The sequence below is a fragment of the Colobus angolensis genome, unplaced genomic scaffold (assembly GCF_000951035.1).
Source record: "Colobus angolensis palliatus isolate OR3802 unplaced genomic scaffold, Cang.pa_1.0 Scaffold8, whole genome shotgun sequence".
Lineage (NCBI taxonomy): Eukaryota > Metazoa > Chordata > Mammalia > Primates > Cercopithecidae > Colobus > Colobus angolensis.
Window position 1 is genome coordinate 11,288,824 of NW_012121820.1, and position 20,816 is coordinate 11,309,639.

A 20,816-nucleotide genomic window follows, 5' to 3' on the forward strand; every position below is an offset into this window, starting at 1 on the left:
CCTTCAGCTTCTTCGAGTCTATTCCAGTGTCACATCTCAGCGAGCTCTTCTCAGACCATTCTATTAAAAACTGGAAGCCTCCTACAGCACACTCTTTGTCCCCCTTTCCAGCTTCGGGTGTCTCCTTAGCAATTATCATCTGACATACTGTATATTTCACTGTTTGTTTTATCTATCTTCTCCCACTAGAATGCATTCCACAGAAACAAGAATTTTTCCTTATGTTTTGCTTACTGCTGCTTCCCAAGCACTTAGAAAAACAGTGCCAGGTAGACAAATAAGGACACAATAAATACATTATTGAATGAATGAATTCTGAGTCCTCAGAGAAAAAATAGATTCTAAGATTATTTACCATAGAAATCAGAAGAATATCGTAGAAAGCTCAGTAAGCTATGAGAAGAAATAGCTTCTATGATTAGCAATATAACATCATTCGGATAGAGCAGATTGGGGTAAGGAAATCACAGGAAATAGCAATAATCTTAATTGTCTCTACAAAAAAATCAAATTAGTGATCTCCAGGCTACCCTAGAGCTGTCCTCAGAGAATGCAATGGGGCCAGGGGGAGGATCAGACATATGTAGTATTTACTTTGTGCCAGACACCTAGCTAAGCACTTTGTGTATATTAACATATTGAATCCCCAGGACAACCTATGTAGTAGGTAGTATTTTTATCCTCATTTTAAAGTAAGCAAAGTGAGACACAGAGATGTTAAGCAGCTTGGCCAAGGTAATACAGTGGTGGGAACAGGACAAAAACCCAGGCAGTGTGGCTCCAACCCTTGATCATTGTTTAATTCCACAACACTGCCTTTTAGGTCTCAGTGATGAAAATAAGAGTTTTGATTAGAAATGCCAATCTGATCGCTCTTCTTAAACTGCTGTCCTAAAGAAATACAGAGAAAAACACCTTTGCACCTGCCCTGAGAACTGTAAGAGGATGCCCTGACTGCTCCTGAAAGAATTAATGCAAGACATCGTGGGGGAGGGAGTCCTAAATGGGAAAGAGATGACTTTGCAGAGACTGCCTGGAAAGAAAACCCCTTAGGGAACTGGAGGAAATGACTTCCAAGTCTATCTGCATAAGTACCTCCAACTTGGACCAACCAATGCTAAAAACAGGAGTGGGCCTTGGAGCTGGTGGATGGGAGTGGGGAATGGAGAGAGGTCAGTGCCCTGATCATCTTTATTTATTTGCTAGTCCATTATGCAGAGCACGAGAGCTCCCCCTCTAAGCCTACATTTAGGGCATATGGCAAATCAGAAAAGAGGGCTTCAGTGGAAGGATCTCATTGTAAAGAAACAATTACAGGAAGGAGCAGTGTCTGCGGTAACTAACTTCAGGCTGCCCCTGAAAACACCTAAAAAGCCATCTTGCCATGGAGAATCTTCCTGCTGCCTAGTATTTCCCTTCCTTACCTGCCCCCCGTACCACTGCCCCACAGGTCAGACAGACACCTTATCCAGCCAAGTAATGCATGGATATATCTAAATTCTTTCCTTTCCCTGTGAGTTGGAAATATTTAAAATAAGGACTTACATGGTAAGCAGCAGAATGACCCATTAAACCAGACTATCACACACCACTTCTTAGAAGGTTGCATGCGGAAAGGTTACTGGACAGATTTTTTAAAATGCTTTCCTTCATATTAAAAATAACAAATCTGATAGTGCAAAGCAAATACCCCCTAACAATTGGAGCAAGGAACAAGATTTTTAAAAACAAAACAAAAAGACTACTACACATGCTTAGTAAGAATATCTAAATAAATCCTGGGATAGAACATGTTCATGGAATGGAAGTTAACATTGTAAAGGTAGTAGTTCTCCCAGACTGGCCTTCGTAAAAGAGTTTAGCACTATTTACTGTTCTTATTTATTTGATGATAAACTCTATTGTGTTTAGGGACGTGTGCTTAAGGAGTGAAAACTGTAAAGAAAAGCAAGGTCAGGCAGGATATGAAGTTCAGTACTGAAAAATTAATGAGATGTTTGTTTTATGCATTTGTTTTTATTTCACAGTAACCAAGATAAATGATGACGGTGTATATAATCTTATACCAATAAATGTAAAATTTAGGTGATATGGCAAAATATTAATGAAAAAACTTGACTCAAGGAAAAACAATTCTGTATAGTTTTACAACAAATAAAGAAATAGAATCAGTAATTTAAACGTTTGCAACAAAGTGCACATCAGTCCCGTGTGACTTTACAAGTGCAATCAGTCAAACACTCAAGGAGTTTGTAATCCCAATCTTACACACTTCATGAGAGAGGGAAAAGAAGAAGCACTCACCCCTTCAATTTATGACAAGACTGTAACCTTGATATTGAAAGCAGAAAAGCTTATGAGAAAAAATATATGCAAATACCTAAACAAAATATTAGCAAACAATCCAAAACTGTGTAAATATGCAAAGAATAGTTTAAGAAATTAGTGTTAGTCTAACTTTAGTAAATCTGTTTGTGTAATTTACTACAGTAACATACTAAGAGACGGGAAACACGTATCATCATTATAGTAGATACAGAAAAAGCATCAGTTAATTCTCAGCATGATTTAAAAAAAAAATATTCTTGTATGCCTGGAATAAAAATGACCCCCTCAACCTGATGAAGATAACGAAAAAACCTACAAACACCATACTCAAAGATGAAACAATATCATCATTATCTTTGAAATTAGAGATAGACATATCATCATTTCTATTAAAGACTGTATTGGTGGCTATCGTTGAAGATAATAAAATAAAAGATTGGAAAAGAGCAAAACTATTATTAACTACAGATGCTACAATTATCTCTACATAGATAACCCAAAGAAATCTGCAAACAAATTATTAGAATTAATATAAGAATATAGCATGTTTGCCATGACATTAACATTAAAAAGTCAATTCCATTTCTATTAACCTAACAAGTGTGTGGTATTTTCTTAAAGACATTATTTACAATTGCAATAAAAATATAAGGTATTTAGTAATACATTTAACATAAGTTTTCAAGATGCACGTATAAACGTATAAAGCACTGAAAGACGTTAAGGAAGGCCTAAATAAAAGATACACCATGTTCATGGATCAGAAAACCTATTATTATAAAGACATGATATTATCTCCCAATTGATCTATAATACATACAACTAAAATTCAAAAATCAAACTTTTTTGTTTTTTTTTTGAGACAGAGTCTCGCTCTGTCACCCAGGCTGGAGTGCAGTGGCCGGATCTCAGCTCACTGCAAGCTCCGCCTCCCAAGTTCACGCCATTCTCCTGCCTCAGCCTCCCGAGTAGCTGGGACTACAGGCACCCGCCACCATGCCCGGCTAATTTTTTGTATTTTTAGTAGAGACGGGGTTTCACCATGTTAGCCAGGATGGTCTCGATCTCCTGACCTCGTGATCCACCTGCCTCGGCCTCCCAAAATGCTAGAATTACAGGCGTGAGCCACCGCACCCAGCCAAATCAAACATTTTTTGAAAAGATACAAGCTAGTCCTAAAATGTTTATGTAAGGAGAAAAGGTAAGAGTACCCAAGACAGTCCTGAACATGAAGTACAAAGTAGTAGACTTTACCAGATAACAAGACTTACACTTCATTGTTAATTAAGATGTGATATTGACACAGGGAAAGTCTAGTAGAAACAATTGAATATAATAGAACATAGAAGTAGACCCATGCATATATGGAAATGTGACTGAAGTTAAAGTTATCAGGCAGATCAATTGAGGAATTAAAAATGTTTTTTGAATCTCCCTAGGACAAGGAGAAAGAATTAAAATTGGATTCTTACCTCATGTTATACATAGTAACACAATTGTAAATGAGTTGAGGACATTTTATTAAAGGAGTAACTCTTAAATGTCAATGAAAATTTAGACAAATATTCTTATGACTTCAGGATAGAGAAAGTGTTTCTTAACTAAAACTCTTTTGTATGGGTTTATTCAGAAGCAGACCCTGAGACAAATGGAAGTACTTTATTTAGGAGTTGGTCTCAGAACACACTCATAAGAAAGAGGGAAAGTGAGACAGGAAAGGGAAGAAAGTCAATACAAAATATATTAACAAAAAATTACCATGTGAATGACTGAGTTCTAGAACAGTGCTATTCCACGTATGGTCCAATGACCAGCACTGACTCATTGACCCTTTCTAATCCATAACAAGACAAGCACAGAAAGAGAAAGTATTTAAAAAGAAGGAGCTTACTATTTTTCTTTTTTGCTTTTTCTTTTCTCTTCTTTCTTTCTTTTTTTTTTTTTGAGACGGAGTCACTCTGTCACCCCAACTGGAGTGCAGTCGTTTTATCTTGGCTTACTGCAATTCACTGCAAGCTCCGCCTCCCAGATTCATGCCATTCTCCTGCCTTGTAGTTGGGACCCCCAAGTAGTTGGGACCACAGGCGCCTGCCACCACACCCGGCTAATTTTTTGTATTTTTAGTAGAGACAGGGTTTCGCTGTGTTAGCCAGGATGGTCTCAATCTCCTGACCTCGTGATCCGCCCACCTTGGCCTCCCAAAGTGCTGGGATTACAGGCTTTTTTGCTTTTCAATTTCACTTTTACTTTAAAATTTTACTTCCCTAGTAATTTATTTTCATTGTATTTTATGATAGCACGAGTCCACGGTGGATTTGGAATTATCATTGTCCTCATCACAATGGTTTCAGTGTTTGAAATAGTTTAAGAAGTGCTAGTAAAACATGTCTCAGAGTTACCCAACCAAGTAGTAAGGAAACTGGGATGTTCATCGATCACCTTCCTGTCTTTCATTGCTTGAAGGATGTTTTCAGGGCATTAACTCTCTGGCACTTCTTGCTTTCTCTATGTGGAGAACAAGTTGGCTCCCACAGCATTTAGGTAAATTAGTATTTTGCAGTAAGCATTATTCAGTGGGATATAGGCAGGCCATCAACAGTGTCTGCTACTAAATTTGTCTTTCTCTGTCTTTCTCCCATACAAAAACTAAAATCTGATAAATTTGAGTACATTAAAATTAAGAACTGATCCATTTTCAAAGGTAACAGAGAAACACAAGACACAAAAGAAGTTTTTCAGTAACACATATAGCCAATAAAATGATCAGTATCAAACATACACAATGAATCTTTACAGATCAACAGGAAAAGGACAGTAATGTCCAACAAACATTAAAAGATGCTAGTGAATAGGTAAAAGCATATAAAACCTTAGTGAAGTATCATTTTATACTTACCAGATGGTCTAGAATTTTAAAATCTGATAATACCAAATGTTAATAAAGATGTTGAGAAGTAGTAACTCTCAGAACATTGCTTAGGGCAGTGCTGCCACCACTTTGGAAAACAATTTGGCATTACCCTATAAAAACAAAGACTGATATGCCCTTGGGTCGTAGGAATAGACCCTCTATTCCTAAGTGTACCTTAGTAAAATCTTGATATATGTTCAACCAAATATACAAAAATATTCTAATAAATTATATTCTAAGAAAACCCCACCTGGATACAACTCTAAAGTTCATATACTATGGAATGGTGGAATAAATAAGAATATATTCATAAAATAGAGATGAATTAAATACAACTATGTGCATCAAAATAGATGAATCTCAAAATGATGATGAGTGACAAATGCAAATCATATAATAGAAAACACTCAATCCACATAGATTTAAAAGAAACCAAGAAAAACTAAATGATATATTGTCTTGGGATATATGTATATATTCAGAACTCCAAATAAAAATAAAGAGAATGATTAAGAGAAAATTCAGGCCGAGTTCAGTGGCTCACACCTGTAATCTCAGCATTGTGGGAGGCCAACACAGGCAGGTTACCTGAAGTCAAGAGTTCAAGACCATCCTAGTTAACATGGTGAAACCCTATCTGTTCTAAAAATACAAAAATTAGCCAGGCGTGGTGGCGGGTGCCTGTAGTCCCAGCTACTTGAGAGGCTGAGACAAGAGAATCACCTGAACCCAGGAGGCGGAGGTTGCATTGAGCTGAGATCGCGACATTGCACTCCAGTCTGGGCAACAAGAGTGAAACTCTGTCTGAAAAAAAAGAAAAGAAAAATCAGGATGGTATTTGTAGTACCTGTTTTTATTTATTTATATATTTACTGATGGGGAAGGAAAAAGGAGACAATAGTGATGGGCATAAAAAGTGCTTCGATAGTACAGTAGTATTTTATTTCTTAGAGCAGATAGTGGGCACATGTGTATTTGATAATTATTCTTAAACTATTCATACATTATTATGTATACTTTTTAATATAATACAAAACACTATAAAAGAAACTTTTAAATATAATACAAAAACAATATGAACAATAATAAAGTCCTAGAAATACAATTTGTAAGAAATAAAAGAAAAACATTTTTAACTGAGGGGCATAAAAAGAAGTATTAATACATGAAGATTTATATGGTTTACTGGATAGAAGGACTCATGTTACAAAGTGATACTCTCTGCTTCCCAAAAAAGAGAAAAAAAGTGCAACTGCAGTAAAATTTTTGATGAAATATAATTAAAATTTTATAAAATTATTCCTCAATTCTTCTGGAAGAATACATGGGTAGTGATACCTCAGAAAACTTTGCAAAAGAAGAATAATAAAAAGACTTGTTCTACCAAGTATCAAAACATGTCATCTTAATGCGATAGAGAAATACTGTCACAGTAAAAGCTACAACTCAGTGAAATAGAACAGAAAACCAAACAACATACGCTAGAATATAAAATAATTTAATATGGTGATAAGATGGCATTTTAAATCACCAGGGAAAGTTTTGACTGGTCAATTAATTGTCCTTTACAATTGAGAAAATTGTAAGGAATTATAGTTAGATTTCTGCCATGTATAATATACACAGTAATTTCAGAAATATTAAAGTGTCAGGTGTAAAAAGAAAAAGATGGGAATAAAAAAGTAAATAAATAAAATATAAAACAACTATTCATCTGTCCTTTGCATTCATCTGATCTGGTGTGAAAAAGAGAATTTTCTCCAAGTTGGAAAGACCAAGATCTATTAGCTTGAGTTTCACGCCCACAGTCTTCATCAGATAGACCCTTCTTATTGTCCATCAAACAGACCCTCCTCAGTTTCCACCAGATAGACCCTCGGGTGAATGAATAGAATTTTCATCTCTCTATTCTGCTTACTTTCCATTCTCCATGATTAAAACTTCTCCTCTCTTTCCAAATTCTTGATGCAATTTGTCCCCCACTACACTTTTGGTAGATGGCTTCACCCCACTTCTCAAGAAAACAGAGCCATTCGGACACTTCAGTTCCTCCCTACAAAGCATTAGCACATTTCCATCCTCTCCTCTTCTCTCACAAAACGAGAGAACCCTCCTTTCAACCCACCCCTGCTCTTGCTTTCAGGACCCTACCCATTGTCAGTTATCTCCTCTCTCTTTCTCACTCTTCTCCTTCTTTCTTCTATTTTGATTTTTTTTTTTGAGATGGACTCTCACTCTGTCACCAGGCTGGAGTGCAGTGGCATGATCTTGGCTTAGTGCAACCTGTGCCTCCTGGGTTCAAGCAGTTCTCCTGCCTCAGCCTCCAGAGTAGCTGGGACTATAGGCACGTGCCACCATACCCAGCTAATTTTTGTATTTTTAGTAGAGACGGAGTTTCACCATGTTGGCCAGGATGGTCTCAATCTCTTGACCTCGTGACCTGCCCACATTGGCCTCTCAAAGTTGTGGGATGACAGGCATGAGCCACCGTGGCTGGCCACTATTTTGAATTTTTTCTCTTGGTTGCTTTAATCATAACCTCTCTTATCATCAAGAGAGTCATGATTTTGGCTCCATATGTCATTCCTGTTATGTTTTGAATTCCCCTCCTTTTCACAGCCGGTATTGTTTACTTCCCTCACCTCACCTTCCCCTCTCCTCTCAACCCTCTTCAGAATGACCTGTGATGCCAACATTCTCCCTTAAATTACTCTTGCTTGGCTTATGAGTCACCTTGAGGACAGTAGGTTCAATGGGCAAGTTTAAAACCACATCTTACTTGACTACTCAGCCGTATTTGTGACTGCTGACGGATACCTTCTTGAGCTTCTTTCCTTCCTGGGATGCTACAATGACAGCTTGCCTTCCTGGTTTTCTGGTTGCCTCCCTGAACACTGACTCCCAGTTTCTCCATTCGTTTTCCTCCTAATTGTTAATCCTGGAGTTCTTCTTCACTTAGTCTTAGACCTATTTTTTTTTTCTTTCTGCTCTATACTCTTGCCATCTATTCCCTGCCCACGGTTTCCATTTCCAAACATTGGCCCCAGTCTTCCCATATCCAACTGCTACTCAACATTGCCACTTGGATGTCCTATGTATACTTGAAATAAAGTATGACAAAAACTGAGCTCACCAGCTTCCTCTCCAAAATTGGTCATCCTTTAAGGCTCCCTCTCTATAAACAGCATTCTGATCCCCCAGTTGTATAAAACAAAAGGGTTACAGTTCTCCATGACACATCCCTTCCATCCTTCACCCTTATCTATCACCATCAAGTCATGTTAGTTTAGCATCCCCAGATCTCCTGCACAGTCCGTTGATCTTCCACATTGCCATCCTCTGAGTCCAAATCTCCTATACAATCTATTTCTCTTCTACACTACTGTCATTCCAGTCCAAGTTACAATGCTTTCTCCCCGGGATGACAACAACAGCCTCCTAACTGATTTTTCTCCTTCCACCCTTAACCTCACAAAGCTATCCACCACACTACAGCACCTCCTCCCCATTTTGCCCTAGTGACTCTGTTTATCCAGCAACTCTAACCTGTGTGCCGTTTAATATCCTAACTTGCCATTCTAGGTTTTTCCCTGCTTTTAATAATTCTCCTAGTACCATATCCCTTTATGTCAGAGTCCTGATTTTAAAAAAAGTAATGAATTAATTTTGAGTATAATCATTTAATGTCTGTCTCTCTTTCCAGAATACAAGCTTTATCATGGATAGAGCTCACCTCTATTTTGTTGTTATTGGTGTGTCTCTACTGTCCATCACTGTCCCTTGATCATATTAAATACATAATAAATATTTCTGGAAAGGAAAGGTGGATAAGGGAAAATAATAGGATACCTGACTAATTAAAAGCTTCTGCATACATAAACGATTTTACAAGCCAACAAAAACTGGCAAAAATATATTTGCAACCTATGCAAGAAAGCTTATGTCCTTAAAATGAAATTACAATTGCAAGCCCGTAAGACAAAGATGAGCAAAAATGAAGAGCCATACAGGAAAATGAGCACAAGGTATAGATAATTTGTTCATAAAAGAAGCAATGTAAATGGCTCATTAAACTAAAAACAAAATCTGTACTCTCCAGTATTCTAAAAAAGATACACATACACATGCACTTAATTTTTTAAATAGTCAGTGTTGGCAAGAACAGACATAGTCTTCTGCTGGGGAGTCCAAAATGGTACAAACTTTCTGAAAGGCAATCTGGTAATATATGTCAAAAGCCTTAAAAATAAAATAGTTCATTTACTTTGGCCCAGTAAGTTAATTTCCAAAGCATTAATCTTAACGGCTATCTGCAGAGTTGCATACATACTTACCTATAAGCATGCTCATTCCAGCATTGCTCAAAATCATGAAGAATTCAAACCAACTTTAATGCCCAATAATAAAGGATCAGTGACTATAAAGGGGCAACATCCCCTCTAAGCAGCCATTAAAATGTATGACCCTAGAGAACACCCAAAGATTTTTTTTTAAGTCTGCAGTTTCTTTAGTGATAAAATAAGGTCACAGTGCAAAATGCACAGTAGGAGTTAATGTTTTTAAAAAATAATATATATATGAATAGGCATATCTTTTTTTAAATAAAATTTTATATGCATAAAAAGATTGGAAAATATCTTTGAACATTTGAATTATGAGTAATTTTGTTTTTTTCTTTTTTTAACCTTTTTATATATTCTTAATATTCAACAAATTCTGTATATCATGTCCATAATGAGCAAAACTGAACATATTTTAATTTAACAAAGGAGAACTGATTGCAACATATGGCCAAGGCTATATGTAGAGAGGCGTAGTGTGATGATTAAGAGTATATGCTTTAACACTCACAGACAGGTGTTTAGTTCCCTCTTTACAACTTAAGAGCCATATGACCTTCAGCAAGTTATTCCATTTTCTCTGCCTCAGTTCTCTTATTGACGCAAAGGAGATAATACTTACTGGGCAGAGCTATTCTGTGGCTTAAGTGAAATAATGTAGGTAAAATTCTAGTCCAGCTGTAAGTGCTTAGTGAAAGTACCTGCTTTTATAATGCCAAAATATAAATAGATCTGGTAACAATTTACTGAAATTCATTATTTCTAAGGGGTTACGGCAGAAAGTTTGGGGAATAATTTGTTTCCTGGCTCACCATCTTCCAGACTGTTGTAAGAATAGTGAAATCCAGCAGGAGGATGCTGGCAGGAAGGCTGACCGGCTTACAGAAGGAACCCCAGGAAAGGTTGCACTCATTAGGGCAAAATGCTGGCATAGGTCATTCATTCACCTATTCATTCAACCAGCAAATAGTTATTATGCATCTACTTCATGCCAGGCATTGGGACTCAACAGCAAGTCAAGCTAGCTGCCTTCTTGGAGCAAGGCATGCTTCCTCTAATTGGATTGGGGTTTCAAGCCACATAGTTCATGTTGGATTCAGGAATTAGTCAGGAAACTGATGAAGCACTTCCTAAAGTTAGAGAAAACTTGGCACAGTGAAGAAAATGATACTTGGTAAGATGACGGGAAGCTCACTTTGCATTTCTCAAATACAAATCCTAAAGCAAGCTTGTCCAACCAGCGGCCCCTGGGCTGTGTGCAGCCCAGAATGGCTTTGAATGTGGCCCAATACAAATTCATAAACTTTCTTACAATGTTTTGAGAATTTTTTTGTAATTTTTGTTTTTTTTTTTTTTTCAAGCTCATGAGCTGTTGTTAGTGTTAGTGTGTTTTATGTGTGGCTCACAACAATTCTTCTTCTTCCAGTGTGGCCCAGGGAAGCCAAAAGATTAGACACCCCTGAAGCAAAGACCTCCTTTCAGATTCCCACCTCTGGCAGAACTGGAAACTGCTCATGTCCTTTCTACCCTTATCAGGTTCAGTTCATAAACCGACTTGCTCAGTCTGCTGATGAAAAGCCTGATCAGCCTTCTGAAAATGGGTCAGCAAACTATGGCCTATGGGTCAAATCCAGCCCATTGCCTGTTTTCATAATAAAGTTTTATTGGAACACCACTGTACCCATTCATTTATGGATTATCGATAGCCATTTTTGTGCTAAAATGACAGAGTTGAGTAGTTACAATAGAGAATGTACAGCCCATCAGACCTAAAATATTTACTATCTGGTTCTTTATAGAAACTTTGTCAACCCCTGTTCTAGGTTAGTGGGGCTAGAGAAATGATGTGGAAGGTGACGTCAAGTTCATAACTTTTCCATTCTGTAGTTCCAGGAGCTGTTCCTCTAGAATCCATCCAAGGGGGGCCCTTTGAGGAGAAGATCTACATCCAGTGGAAACCTCCCAATGAGACCAATGGGGTCATCACGCTCTATGAGGTAAGGAGGTCCCTTGTGCTGCATCCATTGGCTTAGCTTTATTCAAGTCACTTCAGCCTGATACTGTTGAATACCCATTCCACTGAAGGTATAAAGGTGAGTAAGATGTGACTTATCAAAAGGTTTCTGACAGTACAGTGGGGGCTGGGCGCGGTGGCTCACTCCTGTAATCCCAGCACTTTGGGAAGCCGAGGCGGGTGAATCACCTGAGGTCGGGAGTTCAAGACCAGCCTGACCAACATGGAGAAACCCCATCTCTACTAAAAATACAAAATTAGCCAGGCATGGTGGCGCATGCCTGTAATCCCAGCTACTCGGGAGGCTGAGGCAGGAGAATCGCTTGAACCCAGGAGGCGGAGGTTGCGGTGAGCCGAGATTGTGCCATTGCACTCCAGCCTGGGCAAAAAGAGCGAAACTCCATCTCAAAAAAGTAAATAAATAAATAAAAGAAGACAATACAATGGGGTGCAAACATAATGGCACACAGTGGAACTGTCTTGGTAGCCCCAAGGACAAAGAAATTTGTACATACCATGCATTGAAATGACAGTGGTGACAACTGACTTCATCCACAAAGGAGCCAAAACCCAGGGAGTCAGATTGTTCTTATGTAGAAGAGAAGGCCCAGGCCCGGTAAACAGTAGTGAAAGTTCATCTGGGAAACTGCAATACCCACATGACGCTCACTCTACGAATATCGGTCCCTTTGCTTTGAAAAGAATCCCAGTATTATTCTATGCAGCAGGAACACAGGATGCTTGAGATTTAAATTGCTCTGTGTCCAAGGCATATTTTGTCATCCAGGTGATGGCGTCCAAAGCCCCCCTTCCAAGCATTAGCAGGGCCTTACCATATCAGAGATGAACCAGAACCTACTCAGGCAGGAATGTACCCATCAAGCCAACACAATGTGCCTTCCAGAAAAGTTGCATAAATAAGACAAACTGTGTGAATGTTTATTGCAAAACAAAACAAAACAAAGTCTCCAACAAAGGTGATATAGCTAAGATTCAAGTACTGGGATGTGCGTAAGATTGAGTCTCCTTCCACCCCTTGTGTTCTTACACATCATAAGATTGCGATACTAGATCAAATGGAAACCCATAGCAATGCAGAGGGAAGGGCATGGATACCAAAGCTGGAATGATGTAGCCTAGTGTCCTAGTAGCTCCACCTTCTCCTGAGTTACCTTTGGTAGCTTCCTCCTCTCTTTAAGCCTCATTTTTCTCATTTGTAAAATAGAGGTGGTAATCACTTCTTCAGGGTTTCCCTAGGGATTCTGACGAGGGGGAAAGACACAAGCATCCCAGACCAAAACATATACCACAGGCCCATGAAGAGACTTAAGCCACTGAGTGCTCAGGCAGAAGCATGCATGTATAGGGAGTGGGCTTGGGGGAAGAATATTGCTGCCATAAGGAAAGGTGAGCTCTGGGGAGGAAAGTCAAGGAGTATTTGATGAAGGAAAAGTACTCAAGATTAATCTAACAGACCCACAACTTCTCTAGAGAGTCGTAGATGGTCCTGAGAACTCTCTGAAGGAGAAGATTATCCTGCATGTACAAGGTGCTTAAGAAAACACCTTATCTCACTAAAACTAGCATTCCTCAGGAGAGCTAACATCTTCCTCTTAGAAATTGCAGGGAGCTTGGTGTAGCTCTCAGGATTACCACATGGAAGGCAGAAACAAACATCCATCCCCACCACTTATGAGCTTTCTCAGGCCACACGCTTAGGAGAAGCTTTCTTCCTGGGGAGTACCCTAAGAGGAGGGCAGGTACTCATACCGATACACCTTGCCTAGTACGTTTTCAAAACCTCTTTGAGAAAGACAGGGACTGGAAAATTAATTGAAACAAAATCCAATCACTTCAAATCTACATGCTATTCTTTGTAAAGCAGAGACAACAATCACACACACACACATACACAGACACATACACACACACACACACACACACACACACACACACAATATTTAAATGAAATGAAGATCTGTTGTGCCTGGCAAACTCTTCTTTGTAAAGCAGAAGGAAAGGACCCTTGATTTAGGAAGTTAAGTTACTTGGTACTGTTGTGTAAAATACGCTCTGTGCCAGATTTTGAAGACTTTTGGAATTCACAGGCCAGTAGCATTTAAAAAGGTTTGGGGGAGTAACCTAGGGTACTTCAACATCTCTTATTTACATAGTTTTATAAAAGACATAATTCCAAAAATATAGAAAGGATATAATTTCAGAATAAAAGTCCATCCTTCAAATTGAATAAATTTATGATGTTTTACTAACTCATGACAGTCACATTAATTTTTCTAATTTTGCATTGGATTGATGGCAGCTTTGTCATGGAAAAGCCCTGGTCCTTGTACATACCTGCATTTGGAAACCACTAGTATAGGGTGATGTTGCACGTGGACTCATATCTCTGCACAGATTATTCCTTGAGAGTAATATACTTTTTCCTCTAGTAGGGTGATGCATTAGACTGGATCCTTGAGAGCAATATACATTTTCCTCTAGTAGGATGATGCAGTAGACTGGATTAGAAATATCATGATTAAAATTCCTTGATAAGAAGAAAGAAACAGAAGGAGACCAAGGGTTCAAGCACAACTGTGAGTTAGACTCTTTGTTTGAGTAGAACCTCCTGTAATTGAGGCATTATTATATAGTGCACTCTCTGAAGCCCCACGCACAAAGGTGGGTACAGATTATAGCGGCATGTCCTTCTCACTTCCATGTGAATCCGGTGCCTTGTGGATTTTCAGAGACCAGATGCCAGGGATGTTGGCATTCCCATGGATTCTATGGGAGACAACTATGATGAAAGATACCTTCAAGTAGCTTCTTGGCTGTGACTTGGGCTATAATTGCAGAGAACCACAACCAGAGTATTGTAACTGATTGACTTGTTTGTAAGCATTTGAGGCTACTTTTGGGGAATATGCCAAAATTATTGAGGGATGCTGTAAAGACAGCTAAGGAGGTTATAGATTTAGGCCATTGTATTGTGAGCATAAACATGAGTGTGGTCATGTGTATCAAAAGCTAGTGAGGCCTAAGGAAAGAAGGATGGTGACATTTGAGCCCATATAGCCTGGATCTGAATCCCTGCTCTGACATTTACTTGCTCTGTGACCTTGAGTACATCAAGTGGCCTCTCAGAACCTTAAGTCTTTTATCAGAAAAATCAAGGTAATAATAAAATGGCCTTATAGGATTACTCTGAAGATCCAATTAAATATAGGTTTTGCACAGTGTTTGGCATTTAGAAATAACATTATAAATGTTAGCTGTTATCATTACATAAAAATGAGGAAGTTGAGTGCAGAGGGTTAAAATGAAAAGACCAAGGTCATATTACCCAGATGCCAAACCCAGGACTCCTAAATGCAGGTACAGATGTCTTGCCTCTTGCTGCAACTTAGCGTGGTCCATAGACCAGCAGCATTAGCATTACCTGGGAGCTAGTTAGAAGTGTAGCAGCTCAGGCCTCTCCAGTTTAACAAGATCCTTGGGTGATTCCTATGGGCATTACAGTTTCAGAAGCACTGTTCTGGAAAATACTACTCTTGAGAAACTTTTGGCAATTGATAGAAGAGTATGTTCTCTTGAGTAGAGAGATGAGAAGTACCTGTTACTCTGCGCTCAACCCAATCCAGCCCCAGACAGTAAGCAAGAGACCTTGCTTTTAAAAACATTTATAACAAAGCATGTGTTTATGAGGCAATTTACAAATTTAATTAGATGAAACCAATTTGATTTTTTAAATTAGGTTCTAGTTGTAATTTCAAGAGAGAAATTCATAAATTACAAATTACCCTCTTCTGGCCTCCAAAAAGAATATTTTATTACAAAGAAAAATAGGATAATGCAAATGGAAGAGAAATTCAGAATTGTCTGTGGCCTCTTATATACAACCTTAGACTCAACGAAGTTAAAAGCAGAGAAAAAGAAAGGGAGGGGAAGGAGAAATTTCATTATTATAACTATGTCATTGTTAAATACAGAAGGTCCAAGTAGTTAAGATTAAATTTCCTTCTGCACAAGTCCAAGTCACAACCTCTGGGTGCATCCTTGGACAATTCTGTTCCCCAAAATGTGAGTGGCTTTAAGTTCCATTCTGTCTCCAGTCTTCAGTCCTCTCTTTCTAGTATGAAGGTGTCAGACTGTTCTAGACTTCAACTAGGTAAGAATGAAGGGGAAAATAAATCTGTGTCAAAGCCACAAAATCAAAGATTCTACATCATTTTTGAGTTTCTTTGCTGTTTAATTCTTGCCTATAAGCCAGCCAAAGTCTCTGAAGGTAAAGTAGTGATGACATAGGAATAAAAACAGCAAGCGCAAAGGCCCTGAGGTGGAAATCACTTAGGCATGTCTTTAAAATACAGTAAAAAGGAGACCAGAGTGACTGGGGCTTCCTGAGCACAGAGGACAGTGATGAGACTGTGTGGGGGAATGGGTGGTCAGGGCCAGGGATGCCAGGACTCCTAGAACTTGCATTTTATCCTGAAAGGAATGGAAAGCCCTAGGAGAGTTCTACACAGAGGAATGAAGGGATCCAATTTATATTCTTAAAAGATCATCCAGCTGTTGTGTGGATAAGAGATGGTGGGCACACAAGCATCTTGGAAACATCTGGAAAATGCAGCAGGAGGCAAGGACATTTCCATCATCTATGATATTAAGATGAACTATTTATTAGAAGACCTTGTACCTGGGCGGAAGATGTGAAATCTTTGTTACAGCTGCCTTTTTACTGCTGCTAACCCAGCTTTGACACCCTCTTTTCAGTAACGAGTTCTTATCTTGATAAGCACCCTGGAACCATGGACCCTTAGATCCTGGGCCCACCTTCCCTGAAAGATGGGTGTCTCACCCTGACCCTATTACTACTCCAGGGCTGTGAAACAGTCTCATTCTGCAGCAGCCTCAAACTCTCTCTCTGCCCACTGAAAGGGGAGCTCAGAATCCTCGTCAGAGCCCTCTGGTTCCGGTGTCATCTGAGCTGCAGCCGGAAATATTAAGATGAATTAGACCATGGCCTCAGACATTTGGGAATTTGCACTTTAGTGGGAGATGCAGAATGCACTTCTATGATCATTCCCGTAACAGAGTGACAGATCATGCACAGATAGAGGCAGCACCAATGGCCTTGTGTCCAGAAACTAGCAGCATTCACATCACTTGCAGGCATGTTAGAGATGCAGAATCTCAGGCCCCAGCCTGGACCCACTGAATCAGAGTCTTCTTAACAAGATCCCCAGGTGATTCGTGTGTACGTTAAAGCATAAAAAACACTGGTTTAAGAGACATTCTCAAATCTCACAATCTTGATCTGTACAAGAGGGTAGTAGAAGTGGTAAGGGAATATCAGCTGGTCTGGAAAGCTCTGCCTGGTGAATGCATTGTAGTCATTGCATGAATAATGTGATCATTTAATGCACTAAGGAATATTCCTGCTCACTGGAGGCCCAAACAGCTGAGTATTTACATCAGGAATATGGAAATCATGACATCTGCATAGACTCTTCCAGAACCCTCTTTTGGGTTTGATTAAGGCTTCAGGGTTCCCTAACCAGGGTGTGGATGTGCAGAAGGGTGGTGTGGCCTCTCTCATTCTGACTCAGCTCTTGGGAACAACCACAACTCACCAAGAACACAGACCATCGCAATTGCAGACAGGCACTTATAGCCAGAATGAGGTCACCAAGGGAAGCAATCCAACCAAACAGTTGTCTGAAAACCCTTCAATAAAATCATTCAGAGACAAGCTGTTCAGAGGTCATGGAAAACAGTAATCAATATGTGTTTCAATTCAATTAATTATACACATCTTTGTCCAAAAATAAAAATCACACAGTGTGAGGGAATTGGGCCAGAAGATGTTACACTTGCAACTGGGTTAACGAAGTGTGAAAATATTTAAAATTCAGACATACGAAGCCTCCCAGTAAGCCTTTCTGTTTAGCAGTCAAAATCACCAAGTTTCTAATTACAGTGTATAAATCTGAGAAGCTTAAAGGGAATGAGAAGACCCTAATGAGGCAGGAATGGGTGTCTTGATTATGCTAGAGTTGATTGGCATTTATCTTACAAGCTATTCTAGGTGCCTGGCATTCAGAGTTAAATAAAACAGACTTCGCTTCAATAAAACAAGGCGGCATTCCTGTATGGGAGCGCCTTTAAAAGGTACAATAGGTCGGAGGGTTTGTCAATATTTTTTCAGCACACAGATGGTTGGATTCAATCTGAACAAAAAGCACGGGCCCCAGGAATCAACCAGCCATCAGAATGCATTACAAGGAGGCTGGAGCGTCTTCTGAGACAGTTCTGAACAGAACGAAAGCCAACACAGACGTGGATGGAGAGAGGGACCAGCTGAGTGGATAGGCTCACGAGGAAGCTCTTAAAGACCAAAGCCCAGAGAAGGTTCCTGGCTCTGTCTGGATGGATGAGTACACTTCCTCCCATCCTTCAGCTTTGCTGCACTGACCACTCAGGGCTCACTGACCCCAGACTGGCTCATGACTCTGGTCCACAGAGGAGCAGTGTGGAGAACGGGATGTGGTCCAGATGGGCAGGAGGTAGTCTAGGCAGGAGGAAATCAGCTGGATTGTGACTAATACAGCCCGCAGCAAGAATTTGCATAATTCAAACTGGATCTACGTTAATTAGGACACATGATTTGCATAATGCAGGCCGCTATTGAGTATAACTTGAGCCAGACTGGTAACAAGGAAAAAAGCTCTTGTTTCCTCTAAATTGTTCAAGCCAGAAATGTGAGCATCATCCATTGCCCCCAGCAGCCACACAGCTAATCCGCCAGGAAGTTTGATTATTTCTCTTGGCAAAATAGACACAGGTCAGGCCGCATGGCACCATCTCCGCTGCCACATCCTGTTCTGAGCCCCCCCTCAGATGCCTGGGGCATTTCAGTTCCTCCCTGCCCACCCCCCTCCACACTTCACCTGTTCCACATGTCCACACTGCAGCCAGACAGAACATCTTAAGAGGTGAATCTGATCCTGTTCCTCATCTGCTTTGGCTTCATCTTAACTTCAAGGTACTGAATGACCTGGCCCCGGCTGCCTCTCTAACTTCACCTGCCACTCTTCTTCCCGCTGGTGACTGCAGTCTGGCTCCTTCAGCCTCCTGGCATTTCCCAAGCTCACCCAGTCCCTGGCAGCCCTCACCACTTTAATACTCTTTATTCTACATTCCTCGGGACTAGCTCCTTCCTTTTCTTCACCTCCAAGAGGCTTTTTCCCTCCCCTGTCCACTTGATCCAAAACAGGTTCCCTTCTGTTTCCTCTCTTAACAACTTGCTTTCCTTTGTACCATTTCCACAATCTGCACTTGTTTTGTTTGTGTACTTCAGTGTCATCCAGCCCCGCAACAGACTTGAACCCTGGTGAAGGCGTGGGTCCTGTGTTGGGGAATTTTATGTATCAACTTGGCTGGACCACGGTTTGACAGACTGGTAGTCAAACCATACTTTGGATGGTTTTGTGAAGGTGTTTTTGGATGAGACTGACATTTACGTGGGTGGACTTTGAGTAAAGCAGATTGCTCCCCATAACATGGATGAGACTTCATCCCATCAGCTGAAGGTCTGAATAGATGAGAAGGCTGAGCTCTCCTGCGTAAGAGGGAATTCCCCAGCCGATGACTTTCAGACTGGAACTGCAACATCAGTTTTACCCTGGTCTCCAGCCGGACAGCATTTGGTCTTGAAATAAGTAATACACGCTGGGCGCGGTGGCTCCCGCCTGTAATCCCAGCACTTTGAGAGGCTGAGGCGGGCAGATCACGAGGTCAGGAGATCGAGACCATCCTGGCTAACACTGTGAAACCCTGTCTCTCCTAAGAATACAAAAAATTAGCCGGGCGTGGTGGCGGACACCTGTAGTCCCAGCTACTCGGGAGGCTGAGGCAGGAGAATGGCGTGAACTCAGGAGGCAGAGCCTACAGTGAGCTGAGATCGCGCCACTGCACTCCAGCCTGGGAAACAGAGTGAGACTGTGTCTAAAAAAAAAAAAAAGAAAGAAATAACTAATACAGGCTATATTTATTTTTGCCTTTTAGTGTGTCCTGAGGACCTAAAATAGTAGCTTTCACATAGTATATACTCAATAAATTTTCTTTGGATAAATGTATGGATTTATGCTTTATCTTAGCAAGGGGTAATGATGATATTTTAGTCTAACTAATTTAGTTGTTCTCAAGCCTGGCTGAAGATTAGAATCACACCTTGAGATACCTTCTGCTCAATTTTGCTGTGAAGCTAAAACTGCTCTAAAAAATAAAGTCTATTTTGGCCCAGTGTGGTGGCTCATATCTGTAATCCCAGCACTGTGGGAGGTCGAGGCGGCTGAATCACGAGGTCAAGAAATTGAGACCGTCCTGACTAACATGGTGAAACCCCGTCTTTACCAAAAATACAAAAATTAGCCGGGTGTGGTGGTACGTGCCTGTAATCCCAGCTACTCGGGAGGCTGAGGCAGGAGAATCGCTTGAACTCAGGAGCCAGAGGTTGCAGTGAGCCAAGATTGCGCCACTGCACTCCAGCCTGGCAATAGAGCGAGACTGTCTCAAAAACAAAACAAAAACAAACAAAAAAAATCATACTTTGAGAGCTTGAAACAATGTATAGATAAATAAATAGGCAGCTAGATACCTGAATGAATGAAGGGATGGATGGATGGGCCTTGTTGCTGTCCAAATAAATCAGAATCTCTAGGGGAGGAGGATTTATCCATGTGCTGTATTTGTTTGTTGTTTTTAAGTTCCTTGAGAATTTCTCAAAAACATCCAGGGTTGGGAAGAAGCATTGCATGAAATGAATCCAATCGGTCTCTGATATGTAATCCTAGCTAAATACCTGCTAAATAAACACGGTCTTGATCCTGGCTTAACCTATCTTCAGTCTCACTCTGCCAGACTCCACCTCTATCTGATGTTACGTTACAGCCAACTCACTCATGCACAGGCAGATACTAAGTGCTAATTTTTTTAAGGATTGAATTTAAGAAACATTGGTCTTTTTTCCCTCAAGGTTGCTAAACAGTGTGTGGACTAACTGAAGACACATAGGGAGGTATCATTATGTCAATATCCCTTTGCATGTTACTAATGGCATCTTGCAACTCTGATGCCAGAGCCCACGACAGACCTTCCCTTGCAAATCTTTTTCCGTCTCCTGAATAATAGAAGTCAGTCCTGTTGTGGGTTTATTTTT

The 20,816-nt window shown here is 40.1% G+C and overlaps 1 protein-coding gene across 1 annotated transcript in view; it reads left to right on the forward strand.

Annotated features, from left to right (window-relative positions):
- PTPRT (protein tyrosine phosphatase, receptor type, T) overlaps positions 1-20,816 on the forward strand; it is a 714,397-nt gene that overhangs the window by 321,420 nt on the left and 372,161 nt on the right. The window contains exon 5 of the mRNA XM_011929203.1: positions 11,467-11,576. Coding sequence (XP_011784593.1) covers positions 11,467-11,576 — 110 coding nt within the window. The remainder of the gene's footprint in view (positions 1-11,466; positions 11,577-20,816) is intronic.